Raw genomic sequence first — 16,549 nt, 5'->3', positions numbered from 1 at the left:
TAGTACTGTCAGTACTAAGTACCAGTACTAGTACTGTCAGTACTAAGTACCAGTACTAAGTACCAATGATGTTTACTGTCGGACTTACTGCCAAAGTACCAGAATTAGCTTTGCTAACGTAGCTTTTCTCTGCTAGCTAACGTAGCAGCTACATGTTTGTCGCTGCCTGGACTCTTTCTGTCAGTCAGCAGAACTTCGATATTCACAGGAGACGTTTGTACTTTTATGAATCCATTCTGCCTGCTAAGATGCTGCAGATCACTTCCTGTTCAGGCTGGTGGGAACATTGATGAGGTTAATCTTTACTGAAGTGATCTATGATGAGCAGCTCTACGTCACAGCGCCACCAGGCGACTCAGAACCTTTTCAAACACCAAGACGATTAAAACGAGACGTGTGGAAGTGACATAGCTAATGAAAAACAAAACCTGAAGTAATCAAAGAGGAACGATCTGGAGTCATAGATCTGGAGACGTAGATCCGAGTGGCGCAGATCCGGAGTCGCAGATCCGGAGTCAGTGCACAGCTTCAGTTCTTCCAGCTGGAAGCTGGAGACCAGGCTGACCTCTGACCCCTGCCTCCCACTGTGGGCCGCCTAGCAGCAGAACGTTTCAGGACTAAAGTCTCCAATGAGAGAAACTCGTCCAGCGTTTCTCTCTGGTGGCTTTTTTACACTTTGAAATATTTGTGTTGTAAATCGGTTTAAAGGTCTGCTGCAGTTGGACCTTCAGCGGTGCTTCTGATTAATAACTGGAATATTATTGATCCTAGTCAATAATATTTGTTTCTTGTTGATTTATCATGTAAGTCACTTTGAATTTTAACTTGCTTTATTTTTTAACGATTTTTCTGTAAACTGGAATATTGTCGTTGCTATTATGAGGTCCAGCCAAACAGATGTTTATTCCAAACATCTTAACAAGGGTAAACCAACATATCTGCATTTTCTACTCAAATAAATCCTGCAACTGCATTGGAGGATATTTAAAGAAGTTAAATTTGTCTATATTTTACAGAACATGGTTTCAGTTTTTCTCAGAAGTGTTCGACTCTCTGCTAGTCTCTGTTTTAAAAACAAACTTGCTCACTTCTAGGTTTGTCGCTGGTTGATTATTTGTAAAAGGAAAAAATGTCCCTGAGTTTGTCACTAATCAGTTTTTTGTAAATCTGTGGCTCGTTGCTCTGTGGGTGGATTGTTGTTTCACGTTGAGCACGCTGCGTCTTTTTGCCGCTCTGACTTCGTTTGGGTTTTCAGGCCACAGGTTTGAGGACAACCCCGGCGTTCGGCGCCACCTGGTGAAGAAATCCTCACGTTGCCAGATGTCGCGGTCCAGCATGAGCTCCACGCCGCTGTCCAGTCTGAAGAAGAAGAAGCGAGCGGCGGATAAGAAGACCCACGAGGTCCGCGGCCTTTCGGGGCAGCTCTGACGCGTTTTCGCATCTCTACGGCGTTTAAAAGTGGATGTTTCTGCTCCGCAGCTGTTTGTGGAGCTCAACGAGCTCATCGTGGACAAAGACCAGGAGATGCGCTGGAAGGAGCGAGCGCGTTGGATCAAGTTTGAGGAGGACGTGGAGGAGGAAACGGACCGCTGGGGAAAACCTCATGTGGCGTCGCTGTCGTTCCGCAGCCTGCTGGAGCTTCGCCGCACCATCACACACGGTAAACCGCTGCTTCCTGCTCCGGGTGGCGCTCACCGGTTCCAACACTGGTTCCTGTCTGTTTTCCAGGCGCTGTCCTTCTGGACCTGGAGCAGAACACTCTGCCGGGCATCGCCCACCTGGTGGTGGAAACCATGATCATCTCGGATCAGATCAGAGCGGAGGACCGGCCCGGCGTTCTGCGAGCGCTGCTTCTCAAACACAGGTCAGCCGGCCGGCCGGTTCTACGCGTTGCAGAGATCCGCTTTCAAATATTTAAACATTTATCATAAACATTAGTTCTGCTAAAGCGCTATGTCAACGTGGCGTTTAGCTGGAGCTAATGCTAAATTGCTAACTTAAGCCATGTGTCAGAGACTCGTGTTAGAACGTGGTATGTCGCCCTCCACAGGGTAAAATGTGTCACTGCTCACCTTCTTGTACAGTTTGTGCTTCAGGAAACGGGAAACAGTGGAAGCTAATTTTTTTTCAAAGTTAGCAAAACACGCTAAAGCGCTAAACCAAGAGCTAACAGATTCAGACCTGGAGACACTTCTGCATCCTTTCATCACTTCACTGCTGAGAACCAAGTCATTTATTTTAAAGCTAGCGAAAGGCTTTTCCTTTCACCAGCTGGACGTCTGATCCTAAATATATACCTGGTTCTTCCTCCAGTAAAAAGTCAAACTCTCCTCCAAAAGCAGAAGCGACTAACACATCATGAGATGATGGCGCTGATTTAGATCCAATTAATTTGTCCGAAGCTTTCTCCACTGATCCAACTTATTGATCGGTGAGTCCTGAACTGAGCTGATCAATGAATCGATCCGTTCTTGCATAACAGAGCACAGTTACTCTGTGACACTGGAGGAAACCAACTGTTGGCGCTAATCCACATGTTGCTCATTTTGAAAACATTCAGAGCAGTTAGCTTCCCCTAACATTGATTTAGGGGAAGCTAACTGCTTCCCCTAAATCAATGTTCCCAGATACGTTTTAATTTACTTTAATGTTCTGTAAACCTTCAGCTGAATAAAGTTCAACATCTAAAATAAAACATGGACAGTAGACTTAGCTTTAGCTTCCGCTAACTACTGCATTGATATAGCAGCTTAGCATTAGCTTGTGGTAGATACCATGTTTATATTGCGATTTAGCATTAGCTTTCACTTTTACATTAGTTATTGCTTTCATTGTCATTTTGTTGCACTTTGAGTGCATTATAAATAAAACATTATTATTAATAAAAACTGTGCTGCTGTAGCGCTTTAGCATTAGCTCCTGCTAAGTTCTGTGTTGGCTCCTAAACATTAGCAGAACTAATGTTTCTGATTAGTGCTTTAGGGTTAGCACAGCTAGCTTCTTAACTAACGGTTCCCACTGCTGGAGGTGAAGAACAGGAAGTGACTTCAGGATTCCTTCCAGAGTGAGAAATGAGGACGTCGTCATCCAGAAGCAGCTCTGCTAACCTCAGTCCTGCCGCCATCTTGTTTCTAAAGATTAGAGGCTTTCTCCTTAAACTTGTCCAAACAGTCAGACTGGTTCATGACCTTTCACCTTTAACCTGCCAGCTGAGGCCTGTGTATGCAGCAGCAGAATGAGCTGGCTGCTTTCAGCACTCGACAGATGGAGCGAAGCAAACCACCAGCTGGTCTTCATGCGCTCATTTCGCCTTCCACGTGAATCCCCGGGGCGTCTCAGGCGGCTGCTCGTTTGGGAAAAACAAACGCCGCTATTAGAGTCATCGCCGGCCGGAGGGATCAGATTTACGACACGGTCAGAGGCGCGTTTAGGTGCTGCTGAAACCCAGCTCATTTCTCTGAGCGCTTTAACGGCCCCAGAGGGAGCCGCCTGACATCAGCGTGGCTTAGCGCTCCACTTTGCGCTCTTTTGTCTCGGGGCGATGTCACGTCCAATTTCACGGGCGCTCTTACAGGGCCATGTGGACCTCATGATGGCGGTGACGTAACCCGGCGGTGATGTAATGAATCTGCTGAAAAACCCGAGCTAGTGGGAAAAATTCCTGTCCAGGAAGCTGGGATGTGATCGCCACGACACGCACGAAGAGCAACAACGATGAATTTAAAGGCTCTGTTCGGGTCAGGCTGCCCGAGCTGTCCGTCTAAACAAAAACAGTATTATTCATGTTCTCATTTATTTGACAAAAACAATGACATTTATCTCACACAGTAAAAGGCCAAAATTCAGTTCTCTTTGCAGATCCACACCTCCGTAAAAACCGAGAAACGCTTTAGCCAAGTTTGTCCCCTTTTACTGTAAATAAGTCAGATATTCTTAGACGTCGTCGTTTCACATGGATCTGGATGCCGTCTGAAATAAATGGCTCCAAATGAAAATACTTAGTCTGAGATGTTGACATGTTTTGGATCAGAAAGATGATGAATGATGTCGTCATAATAATACAACTGAAGCAACTGGAATTTAGCAGACTGGAGATGCATTCTGGGATTAAATGTGCCAGAATAATTCAGTAGCCTGGAAGGGTTAGCAACCTGCCAAAGCTAAAAACGGCACAGCAGAAGTTACGTCTGTTTCAGCATAGCTTCCATTTAACAATAAGTTCTGATTTAGATCAGTTTGTTTAGCATGGCTTCAGTTTTAGCATATATTTTATTCTGTTGTAATTTCAGTTTTAGTACAAGTTAAATGTTTACATGAATTTAATTTTAGAATAAAATTTGTGTTAGCATAACTGGTTTTAGCCTGCGTTATGCTAAAACTGAGGCTAAAACTTAAGCTTTTGTTTTTAGCATCTCTTCCATTTTTTGCATATATTCAGTATGGGCATAACTTCAGTTTTAGCATAAACCCCATTTTAGCATTAATTACATTTATTAACATGCCTTTCATTAGCATGACTTCCATTGTGGCTTTGTTGGCCCCTTTGGGCCACCGTAGAACAAGGGTCCAGACGTCTTGGCTCTGTCTTAATGAGAGGATGAGGAGAACATCGTCTGAAGGAATTGCTGCTCCTAGAAAGAAACTCAGAAAGTCACTGAACAGTGGAGTTATATTTGCTTTTCTCTGACTTTTCGTCCTGGTTTCTCCGATTCCTCTGCAGCCACCCGAGCGACCTGAAGCACCGCTTCCACCGCCACCAGTCGTCAGGCAGTCTCCACGGCAGCTTCAACCACAACCACGTCCAGGAGACCAGCCTGCCCCTGGTGGCCGAGGAGAACGACGACAAGGGGCCGGTGTATGACCCGAAGCAGGACGTCTTCGTCAGCCTCTTTGTAAGAATTAAAGGGCCGGTACAATGTGTTCTCTATTCACATTGAGCCATTTTACAGCGTAACATCCAGTAACTATGCTAACTTCAGTTGCTATAAAAATGGAATGTAAATCAAATTTAATGTCTTGAAATTAGGGCTGTGTATCCTTAAGAAGCTTCTGCTCTTTCAGAAACTCTACCTTCAGAAAGTCATTACAACATGGCTCCCATGTTAACCCTTTAACCACATTTTTACCAGCGCTGCATATTCCAAAGTTAGCATATTAGCTAACTTTGGAATATGATCTAATCTTATCTTGCACGCTACGGTATTTTATACTGAGTAGAGTAAATCGATGTTTATCAACATGCTAGTGATAGCGTACATGCTAATGGTAGCAGTTACACTAACATTAGCATTTAAGCTAATTTTGATGTAAAATCTCAATTTAACAGACTGAACAGAGTGAATAAATGTTACTCAACATGCTAGTGACGGCATACATGCTCCACCAGGTGTTTGCTAACACCTGGTGTTAGCAAGCACAGTTTGCTAGCACAGTTTGCTAGCACAGTTTGCTAACACAGTTTGCTAACTGCTCCTGGCTAGTCTGAAGGAGCAGCACACCGCTTCCTGCTGATCTGTGAGGCAGAGTCTTATTAGCTTGCAGCTCAGAGGAGGAGTTTCTGGTTTGTATTAGGACTTGAGATGCACCAGTAAACAGAGGTTTCTGTTCGGTTCTCACGTGTTGGACGCGACAGTAAAGAGGGAGACCTCTCCGCTGTTCTTCCTTCCTAGAAATCCCTCCACCCTGTGCCTCCGGAGCATCATCCAGCTGCTGCCAGGTCCCTCAAGCTGCTCGCCAAGATTCCCAAAGACGCCGAAGCCGTCATTGTTCTAGTCGGTAAGCGTTTCCACATCGTTATTTATGAAAGTCCTGCCGGTGACGGAGATAAAGCCGCTCCTCGTTTCTCAGGATCGGTGGAGTTCCTGGAGCAGCCCGCCATGGCCTTTGTCCGGCTGAGCGAGGCCGTCCTCCTGGAGTCTGTGCTGGAGGTTCCCGTCCCAGTCCGGTTTCTCTTCGTCCTGCTCGGCCCCACCCAGTCCAATGTGGACTACCACGAGATCGGACGCTCCTTTGCCACGCTAATGTCTGAAAAGGTTCATGTTTCAACGCCTGCGGACTCAGTTTAAGACATAACTCTCTGCCCAACTGTTAGCATTGAAGCTAGCATTAGTATTCTAGCTAATTTTGATGTAAATGGTGATTTTATACTGAATGGAGTAAAAATGTTACTCAACATGTTAGTGACAACATGCATACTATTCATAGCATTTTAGCTAATATCATTTTGGCTAGATTTAGCTAGCAAACCAATGCTTGTCTTTGAGTACTTGATACCTGATAGCCTCATGCTATTTATAGCTAACCTTAGCATTTTGCTAATATTAGGGTATACTCATAAGGTTTGCATTCTGAATTGAGTAAGTCAGTGTTGGTCAACATGCTAGTTATAGCGCACATACTAATGGTAGCAGTGAACTAACATTAGCATTTTAGCTAGTTTTGACATTAAGGCTAAACTTATGATGATACTAAATGGAGTAAATCAATGTTAGTCAACATGCTAGTGACGGCACACATGCTGTTCATAGCATTGTAGCTTCATGGATGCAGAGCAGCGGAGAGAGGAGGGGGAAAGTCAAACCATCCATCGGCCAACATTCAGATCCCCTACTCCAGCATCTTTCTAACCAAACGGCCACATAGAGAAGCTGCAAAAGCAAAGGAGGTGGATTAGCAGTGCTTACCAAAAACCGATGGTCATCCAGGACATGTTGCTGTTAATATTGTCTCATTACTGTCCGGTCCGGTTCTGTTTGGTTGCAGAACTTCCATGAGGTGGCGTACTTCGCAGACGACAGGCAGGACCTCCTGAACGGCATCAACGAGTTCCTGGACTGCAGCATCGTCATCCCGCCGTCGGACGTGGAGGGCAAAGACCTGCTGAAGACGGTGGCCGACTTCCAGAAGCAGCTGCTGCGCAAGAGGAGGGAGCGAGAAGGCAAGAAGCTCCAGTCCGCCTACGGAGCGGAGCAGGACAGCAAAGGTACCGGGCCAGAACCCGCAGCAAGCACTGCGCTTTAATTCCTCACTTAGTTGTTTACTTTTTCATTTTTTACATCCTTATTTTTGTTCCCCGTTTGCTCATTTATTTTTTATTTTCAGATTTATCATTTATTTACTCTTTTCATTATTTTCTTTATTTAAAATGTTTCTATTTGTTAGTTTTGATTCTCTTCCTATTTTTCCCTCTTTTCAACTTTATTTCCTCATTTATGTATCAACTGTTTTATTTCCTTATCAAGTGCCTAAAAGGCCCCCGCACCACAGCTTGAACCCCGCTGACCTGTATCTCTCTCCCTGCAGCCGAGGCGAGTCCAGAGGAAGAGGAGGAGGCGGAACAGGAAGTGGACCCTCTGAAGCGCTCAGGCGTCCCTTTCGGGGGCCTGATCCACGACATGCGGCGCCGCTACCCGCAGTACGTCAGCGACCTGCGGGACGCCCTGGACACGCAGTGCGTCGCCGCTGTCATCTTCATCTACTTCGCCGCGCTGTCGCCCACCATCACGTTCGGAGGCCTGCTGGGTAATCCGCGTCGCCATAGCATCCACGCCGCTGACGCTCCGCCGCTGACGCTCCTCTGCTCTGACTCTCGTTCCAGGGGAGAAAACCGAAGGCCTGATGGGCGTGACCGAGCTCATCGTTTCCACGGCAACACTGGGAGTTATCTTCTCCCTGCTGGCAGGTCAGCCGCTCCTCATCATCGGTTTCTCCGGACCGCTGCTGGTGTTCGAAGAGGCTTTCTACAAGGTGACCAGCCAGCGAACAGCGTTAGGACTTGTTAGCGCCCGTTAGCATCAGTTAGCATTGGTTAGCATCAGTTATCATCGGTTAGCATCAGTTAGGGTAGTTTATTCTTGGTTAGCATCAGTTAGCTTTGGTTAGCTCGCTAACTCCTTGTCTGTCTCAGTTCTGTCAGGCGCATGACTTTGAGTACCTGACCGGCCGCGTCTGGATCGGCTTCTGGCTCATCTTCATCGTCCTGGTGATCGTGGCGGCAGAGGGAAGTTTCCTGGTCCGCTACATCTCACCGTTCACCCAGGAGATCTTTGCCTTCCTCATTTCTCTCATCTTCATCTACGAAACCTTCTCCAAGCTCATCAAGGTCACAGATTTGTACTTTTAACACTTTCTTGGAATGAGACAGATAATCTGCCTTCTCTCAGTGCTAACTAGAAATAACCTTGCAAGCTAGGCTAGCATTCAAGATTATTTCAAATAACCTTGAATGCTAGCAACCAATGAGGCTAGCATAGGGTCATTGGTCGCTATGCTGCTTACCATAGCGTCCAATGACGGCAGATAAATGATTTTCCAGTAACTAAGTTTTTTCTCCACAATTAGCACATCTAGCAGTGAGTACATGAGGATGCTTGACGGTGCTAAGCCCCTCCTCCTGGCTCTGATTGGTTGTTTTGGTTGCATTTCTTCAGACGGCGATGGCAGCTCAGGGAGAAGATCGATTTTTTTCACATATTATGTCCTGACACCAAACTTTCTTTTCAGCGAAGCTGAACAGTTAAACGATAAATATCTTCCCCTTATTAAGCTAACCCCTCTCAGTGCGGCTAACGGTCGTAGCATCTTCTTGCTTCCAGGTGTTTAAGGAGCATCCGCTGATGACGGTTTACCCGTCGGACTCCACCGTGGATGTGGACGGTCCGGTCCTCAACCAGCCCAACACGGCCCTCCTGTCCCTGGTGCTCATGATAGGAACCTTCTTCGTTGCTTTTTTCCTCAGGAAGTTCAGAAACAGTCGCTTTCTGGGCGGCAAGGTAACAGTTTTCATCTCTTACCGGGTTTATGCTAACAGGTTAGCATCATATTATGCGTTTTTTGCGGCATCCTTTTAATGTACATGCACATTTTATAAATAATGGGAAAGTGAAGATTCTTGAGATTCCAACGACGCATGCCGATCAAATATAAACTCAGTAAACACTTTTATCAAACCACTGAGAAATATGAAATAATGTCCAACCCTCTGTTTGAAGCCTCGATACCATGTTGGTGTAGCGCTTTAGCATTAGCTTCCTCTACATACCATGTTGGTGTAGCGCTTTAGTATTAGCTTCCTCTACATACCATGTTGGTGTAGCATTTAGCATTAGCTTCCTCTATATACCATGTTGGTGTAGCATTTAGCATTAGCTTCCTCTACATACCATGTTGGTGTAGCATTTAGTATGTGTGAAACTAATTTTATGATTAGCGCTCTAGGGATAGCACAGCTAACTCTTTAGTTGGCGGTGCCCACTACTGGTTTGACTGTAAAATGTATAGTAGAATAAAATGGCGTATAGTAGAATAAAATGGCATATAGTAGCATGTATTAAAATAAAATAACCAAATGCCATCAGTGGAAACGAGGGATCCTCCGCCTCACTCAGTTGAGATTAGGATCTTCTTAACGGTTTTAGCTGCCATAATCCTGGTTAATTTGCTGTTTTTTGACGTTTTCTCACGTTTCTTTCTCAGGCTAGAAGAATTATCGGCGACTTTGGGATTCCCATCTCCATCCTGCTGTCTGTACTGGTGGATATCTCCATTCCTGACACCTACACTCAGGTGAGCTCAGGCCGTGGCGTCCGTCTCATCGACATTACGGAGGTCTCATCTCTTTCCGTTTGTCTTCCAGAAACTCAACGTGCCGTCTGGGTTTTCCGTCACGTCTCCCGAAAAGAGAGGCTGGCTCATCAGTCCGTTCGGAGACAAGCAGCCGTTCCCAACATGGATGATGGGAGCGTCCATCGTTCCCGCTCTCCTCGTCTTCATCCTCATCTTTATGGAAACGCAGATCACCTCGTGCGTCTCCCCGGCGACACACCAGGATGTTTACGGAGATAGAAAACTCAGAATGTTGATATTAATCTCATGTATTTAAGGCAGGGGTCCCCAAACTTTTTCCTGTGAGGGCCACATAACTTTTCCCTTCTCTGGTGGGGGGCCGGAAATTTTCTCATATGCTAACATAAAGGCTCGTTTTGAAGTATAAGCTGCTACTTACCGGCATCGCTTCGAAGAATTCAACCTGGAATGCGGCGTTCATAACAGACACGTGTTCATCTGTTCTACCGCTAGCAAACAACCGTACTGATTAAATAACATAAAAGTCAAGCAGTTCCCTAAAAGTCCAACAGATGGCAGCAATGCGCCATGCAAAACAAAACACTCACAGTTTACAGGACACACTTCCTGCTAAAGAGCCCCCTGGTGGTTGAAGAAAAATCCACATATAAACCGGAAAATACAATAAATGAAAAAAAATCTGAATGCTCTATTGTTCAGGGGGCCGAACCAAATGTGGAGGCGGGTCGGATCCGGCCCGCAGGCCATAGTTTGGGGACCCCTGATTTAAAGTCCAGAAAGTTTCTGATTGGAAACTTGAAAATTTGTTTGCAAAAACATGAAATGTTGAAGATAATCTGAGAAATTCTTCAGAAAATAAAATAAATTTCTGAACTCCGAAAGTTTAAAATTTGCACAGAAAATATGAAAATCTTTTAGATTGAAATGTCAAAATATTCATTTGGTAGAAAAAAATAGATAAATTTGTGATTAACAAATTATTTAAAAAAATAATAAAAATCTCTGAGATTGAAAAGTGAATTTTTTTTAGATTGACCTGAAATTTTGCAACAACAAAAAAAAAACTTGGACATTTCTGAGATTTATAAGTTTTAAAATTTTCTTGAAAAAAAAAACTTGGAAATTTTGGTTTCAAATGTTGAACATTTTTTACTTTTGGAAATTTTCTGAAATTTAAAAGTTTTTCTAGCAAATTGTTGACTTTTAAAATTCCAAAATTTATTTTTTTCCTAACTTTTGTAATTTTGTTGAAAATGTCTGACATTAACCTCAAAATATGTTTTCAAACAACTTTTCAACCAGTGGAGCTCAGAAAGTTTTTGTTTCTAGAACATTTCTAGAGATTAATCAGAAAGTTTCAAGTCTTTCAAGCAAATCTTTGGTTTTCAAACTTCAAAATTTCCAGGTTTGTTTTTCTAGAAAATTTAAAAAATTGATTTCATGATTTCTGACTTTGTTTTTTGAGTGAATTTTTGAAACTCAGAATTTTCCAGGTTTATTTTCCAGAATATTCCTGAGTTTAATCTCCTTCCTGAGTTTCATGTGTTTGTGTTTTTCGTTGCCCTTTCTGCTCATGTTTCTGTGGTTTTCTGGACTCAGGCTGATCGTCAGTAAGAAGGAGCGCCGCCTGATGAAAGGCTCCGGCTTCCACCTGGACCTGCTGCTCATCGTGGTGCTCGGCGCCGTCTGCCCGCTCTTCGGCCTGCCGTGGCTCACCGCTGCCACGGTGCGCTCCGTGACGCACGTCAACGCGCTGACGGTGATGAGCAAAGCCACGGCGCCCGGAGAGAAGCCCGTGATCCAGGAGGTGAAGGAGCAGCGGCTGACCGGCCTGCTCGTGGCCGTGCTGGTCGGTGAGCAGAAACCCAGCCCACAGCTCTTCCTTCCACTCAATTTTCCAATAATAATATAAGTGGATCGATGTCTTCTTACAGAGCTTTGCCACTAATTTAATGCTACTGCGCAAAAACTGTGATTTTCAGAGAAAGATAGTTTTTTTGGCTGGAGGTCAAATTTATCTAAATTTAAAGAAATCAACACCAGTTCTGAAAAATTTATCAATATTTTTCAATTAACATGTTACTTTTTACTAGCACAATTTTTTCTTCCACTTAACCTTCCAGGTTTTCAGTTTCTGACAGCTGTAAGACAGAATTATCAAAATTAAAATAAATAAAAACCAGCTGCTAATATTTTCCTAAAACATGTTATTTTCCTCGAAGTTTTTCCTTCCACTTATTTTTCTAAATTTTGCATTTCCCCTTCACTGTAAACTAAAAATATTAAAATTGAAATAAAGATTAATCGGTTTTATTTGTAAAATTGGATACATCTTTCACTTAATGTGTCTTTTTTTCTTAGCAGTTTTTCCTTCCACTTGATTTTCCTAGTTTTTGGTTTTTGTCAGCTATAAGACAGATTGGGCCAAATTAAAATAAACGCTTCTTTTTTTGTAAAATTGTTTTTAAAAAAAGTTTTGTTGGTAAAATTACATGAATGTTTTTCAGATAGTTTTTCCTTCCGCTTAACTTTCGTGGTTTCTGCGACCCAGAATGATCAGACTGAGCGTAGGGAACCTCCCGGCGTTCGGCCCGGCGGTGTGATCATGTGACTCTCCTGCGTCGCTGCAGGCATGTCCATCGTGATGACCGACGTCCTGCGCCACATCCCGCTCGCCGTCCTCTTCGGCATCTTCCTCTACATGGGCGTCACCTCGCTGACCGGCATCCAGCTCTACGAACGCATCACGCTCATGGTGACTCCCGCCAAGCACCACCCGGACCACATCTACGTCACCAAGGTAACCCGGATCGTCTGTATTCAGCTCCAGGTTACCACGGATCCGCTCCTGGCCGCATCACGTCTCTGTGATTCTGGTGCAAGTTGTTCTAAATCGGATCTTCATCCTCCAGGATTTCTGAATGTCTCAGAAACTTTGGCTCCATTTTTAACATTTTCAAAGTTTAACCATTTATATACGATGTGGGAAATAATTAAAAGTTGCAAATTAACACACATCAATTTCTTTCTGAAATAAGAAAATAAACATTTTATTGCTTAGACTTCACAGACGGGATTCCTCCAGTGAACTCTTATTTAATTTCCCTTCGTTGTTCATAAAGTGATTTTGATTTTTAACTTAATTGAACTGAATCTGCAGCTAAAAATCCTTTGAATGTGTGGAAAGTTCAGAAGTTTCTGCTTAACATCAATACAGGTTGTTATCGGATTAATAACTAGATTAACTGAGTTTTTCTTGTAGTGGCAGGTGAAGCTAAAACTGCCAGTAGAGCAGTAGAGTGGGACTCTACTGCTCTACTGGAGGTAAAAATCAGCTTTTTCTGATTTCTGACTCAGAAATCAGTTTTTTATCTCATCTAAATACAAAATGTTTATATTTTTAAACATTTTTGTTGCTTTTTGTCTTTTTTTGAGTCTGTTTTCACCAACATGTTTTTCTAAGAGGCCTCAGACTCAGATCAGTTCACCCAGCGGCCACTAGATGGAGCCAGAAACGCATATTTGTGTTTCCTGACGGAGGAGAGCCTGTGTGGCTGTTTGTGCTTCAGGTGAGGACGTGGCGCATGAACATGTTCACCGTCATCCAGCTGGCCTGCATCGTGGCGCTGTGGGTGGTGAAGTCCACCGTGGCGTCGCTGGCCTTCCCCTTCATCCTCATCATGACCGTGCCGCTGCGCCGCCTCGTCCTCTCCAGGATCTTCGAGGAGCGCGAGCTGCAGGCGGTACGTCTGGCCGCCACCGCCGCCATGTTTCAGCGACACGGCGGCCATGTTGTTCCTCAGATTAAAGCTAATTTCACCCCAGATTGTTTTTATTTCACTGGAAAATTCTTTAACAAATGTCCGAGATTAACTTTAACATTATAAGTAAATTTAAATATTTAATTTGCTTGAAGTTTTTAACCATAAAGACACCAAATTCATTCTGGAGCTCCAGTAACTTTAAAAATATAAAAAATTAAAATAAAACCTCTTCAAAACGTTGAGCAGATTAATATTATAATTGGTTTCATCATCCAGTTTGTTTGTTTTAATCTAATCTTTAATATAAAAGTTACCCTATAAATTAAAATGTAATTACTTTTCATTATTACCTTTTTAACACAAAATTGTTTTCAACCAGTTGTGGCATAAAGTTCAAGTCTGAATACTCAACATGTTTAAAATGTTTTCAAATAACTTTATTTTTCTTACATGAAACAAATAAAATATAACAGTTAGAGTTTCACAGGCTTATCAGTTAAATAAGGTCTTATTATTACCAGGATTAAGCTGTAAAAACAGAAGAATAAACTTGTAAAAATATTAAAGTATTGATACAATCCGTCTTCTGGACTGAAAACTGATTGGTTACCAAGGTTACTTCAACGCATCACAGCCGCCAGCCAATCAGTGACGAGCTCTTTGTGTTTAAAAAAGGTCAAAATGTCTCATTTTAAATTTTTCTTTGGACAGTCTCAGAACAGGTTTGTCCAGACGCTTAAAAACCGTTTTGAGGTTTAATCTGGTTTTTAAACTGAGCCTCTTCCAGGTGTTTTATGGTTTTATCGTTTCTGTGTAAAATTTGTCGCTCATTTTAAGACGATTTCTCCTTCGCAGCTGGACTGTGACGAAGACTCCCCCAACTTTGACGAAGACGGCCGAGACGAATACAACGAGATCCACATGCTGGTCTGAAGACCAGAACCCGGTTCCTGCTGCGGCGCCGCCGGGTCGGAGCACACAGAACCGCGTCACTCTGTGACGGTTTGGAAACGTTTCCATCCAGAAATCAGACGCTTCACCCTCTGATGGATCCTTCTGTCCCTTTACTCTGCAGGTCTGGGCAAAAGTGCAATGGGGAAACAAACCTGGTTTATTTTCCTTTTGTAAGGAGAAACCAGAGCTGCCTCTTCCTCTGCTCTGCCGTTATCGCTTTTAGAAACTAACTGAACTTCCTGGCCGACTTTAAATGTCGTTTTCTGGTGGAAACTCAGAGGAAATCTGTTAGTAGTTCGACCCTGAACGTATAAATATATAACTCTCACACACCCAACCTTCATTTTCTACTCTGTTTGTTTTCTGGTGATTCTGTGTAAAATTCAGTCAAAATCTGAATTGTGTAAAAGGACAGAGAGCAAAAAGTGACACTAAATGGGAGAAAAATGGCTGATTTTTAAATTCAATCAGTGTTGTTGCGTAACCGTTCTTTAAAGGTTTTGGTGGGAATTTAGTGGATTACGCCACAATGCTTCTGCTCTACAGTGACTTTTATATACTGATCTTTTAATCCGTTTTTAAAAAATCTGGTTCAGAAACACGACGGTGTGTTGGTGCCATTGTAGATGGGAAAAAAGCAAATTTCTGACAAAAGAATGCAGAAATTTGGAGATCGATCTCGGGTTGGAAATATTCCAGTTTTTTCTTGAAAATTTCTGAGATTAATTTAAAATCTTTTCAAGCAAATTTTTAACTTTTCAAACTTTTTCAGATTAATCCAGAAATATTCTAAAAAAACAAATTGGAAATTTCAGAGTTTCAAAAATTGTCGACAAAGAAACTTTCTGAGATTTATTTAAACATTTTTGCATTTTTTTAAGAAAACATTTGACTTTTCAAACTTTTTTTTTTTTAAATCTCAGAAATCTTCTAGAAAAATCTTTAAAATTTCTGAGTTTAAAAAGTTGAAAATTGTCAAATTGAAACTCAGAAATTTACTTTTTTGTAGAAAATTTTGAGATTAATCTCAAAACTTGTGGATTTTTTGGTGAACATTTACTCCTTGTTTTTGTCTACAAAACATGCAAAAAACTCATCGTTGCACAACTTGAGAAGCAGTTGCAAGTGTTATTTATTGATCGCTAACGGGACCATCTTGACGTAATGTTACAATCTTAATGAAAAACAACCACGGCAGCAGAAAATCGTAATTGAGCATCACAGCCTGCTCCGTGACGTTAGCCTGAGCAGCTAACTGCTAGCTGCTTGGCAACAATCTTCTACACAATGTCAGTATGTTAGCTAATACGCTAATGTTTTCTTTGCTAGCATAAATTAATCAGCTCTGAGTTGCACCAACATTAGCTGGTGTTGCTGCTTTCAGCAGGTTGGAAACAGGAAGTAGTTCCTCGGAGCAGGAAGTTATTTCATTAGTTCTTCATACTGTGACCCTCTCATCTGGAACCCAGCAGCTTTTTGGATAGCTAGCAAAGCTAATGTTAGCTAATGTGCTAACACTAGCGTTGCTAATAAGGTTCAGCTGAACACAACAATCCCAGCTAACTTATTATCCCAGTTTTGTGATGATAATTACTGTTTGTTTCTTTCTCTGTGGAAAAAATACAAATGACTGAATATTTGGTTATTTTATGCTCTGACTCATTAACATCCCAGATTTCACTCAAATCAAACATATTGTCTCATAATGACGTTCTGTGTAAAACTGAACAAACTGCCCTTCTTCACTTTGAGCCTGCAGGGTTTCTGTCTCAGGGGAAACTGACCTTTGCTCTGTAAATACTCCCAGCACCCAGTTGGACCGTTTGTGTACATAAAGCGAGCGACGACCAAACTCATGTACGACTCAGAGGGGAAACCGGATTAAAGGGGCAACATTTCGCCGTTTCCTATAAAGTGAGGCAGACTGTAAATGCATTGAGGTTTATTTCCCTGACTGGTCTTTGCAGTGGAGCTCACAGCTGCTGCAGTGTGTGTTCAAACCTGCAGCTGGAGAGCCGCTGTGCATCAGCGCTCCGCAGGAGGTTCACTGGAAAAGAGCCGCTGTGCATCAGCGCTCCGCAGGAGGTTCACTGGAAACGAGCCGCTGTGCATCAGCGCTCTGCAGGAGGTTCACTGGAAACGAGCCGCTGTGCATCAGCGCTCTGCAGGAGGTTCACTGGAAACGAGCCGCTGTGCATCAGCGCTCTGCAGGAGGTTCACTGGAAAAGAGCTGCTGTGCATCAGCG

At 43.1% G+C, this 16,549-nt stretch overlaps 1 protein-coding gene and 1 long non-coding RNA gene across 7 annotated transcripts in view; both read left to right on the top strand.

Annotated features, from left to right (window-relative positions):
- slc4a3 (solute carrier family 4 member 3) overlaps positions 1-14,934 on the top strand; it is a 27,779-nt gene extending 12,845 nt beyond the window's left edge. For 4 of the 6 annotated variants that reach the window (XM_016671599.1, XM_016671601.1, XM_016671602.1 and 1 more), the window contains 17 exons: positions 1,256-1,401; positions 1,480-1,660; positions 1,729-1,864; positions 4,721-4,892; positions 5,670-5,775; positions 5,848-6,032; positions 6,763-6,982; positions 7,300-7,521; positions 7,598-7,746; positions 7,907-8,101; positions 8,595-8,771; positions 9,475-9,564; positions 9,635-9,801; positions 11,185-11,438; positions 12,216-12,385; positions 13,155-13,328; positions 14,205-14,934. In XM_016671599.1, coding sequence (XP_016527085.1) covers positions 1,256-1,401; positions 1,480-1,660; positions 1,729-1,864; positions 4,721-4,892; positions 5,670-5,775; positions 5,848-6,032; positions 6,763-6,982; positions 7,300-7,521; positions 7,598-7,746; positions 7,907-8,101; positions 8,595-8,771; positions 9,475-9,564; positions 9,635-9,801; positions 11,185-11,438; positions 12,216-12,385; positions 13,155-13,328; positions 14,205-14,282 — 2,822 coding nt within the window. In that variant the 3' untranslated portion in view covers positions 14,283-14,934. The remainder of the gene's footprint in view (positions 1-1,255; positions 1,402-1,479; positions 1,661-1,728; positions 1,865-4,720; positions 4,893-5,669; positions 5,776-5,847; positions 6,033-6,762; positions 6,983-7,299; positions 7,522-7,597; positions 7,747-7,906; positions 8,102-8,594; positions 8,772-9,474; positions 9,565-9,634; positions 9,802-11,184; positions 11,439-12,215; positions 12,386-13,154; positions 13,329-14,204) is intronic. The other 2 variants (XM_016671600.1, XM_007552256.2) reach the window with 2 other exon arrangements.
- Positions 14,935-15,264: 330 nt separating this feature from the next.
- LOC107836264 (uncharacterized) overlaps positions 15,265-16,549 on the top strand; it is a 1,658-nt gene continuing 373 nt past the window's right edge. Inside the window, exon 1 of the long non-coding RNA XR_001662138.1 lies at positions 15,265-16,243. This is a non-coding gene — a long non-coding RNA (uncharacterized LOC107836264). The remainder of the gene's footprint in view (positions 16,244-16,549) is intronic.

The sequence above is a fragment of the Poecilia formosa genome, unplaced genomic scaffold (assembly GCF_000485575.1).
Source record: "Poecilia formosa unplaced genomic scaffold, Poecilia_formosa-5.1.2 Scaffold47, whole genome shotgun sequence".
Classification (NCBI taxonomy): Eukaryota; Metazoa; Chordata; class Actinopteri; order Cyprinodontiformes; family Poeciliidae; genus Poecilia; species Poecilia formosa.
Note: the sequence above shows the minus strand (reverse complement) of the source record. Positions and strands in the feature narration are given on the sequence as shown.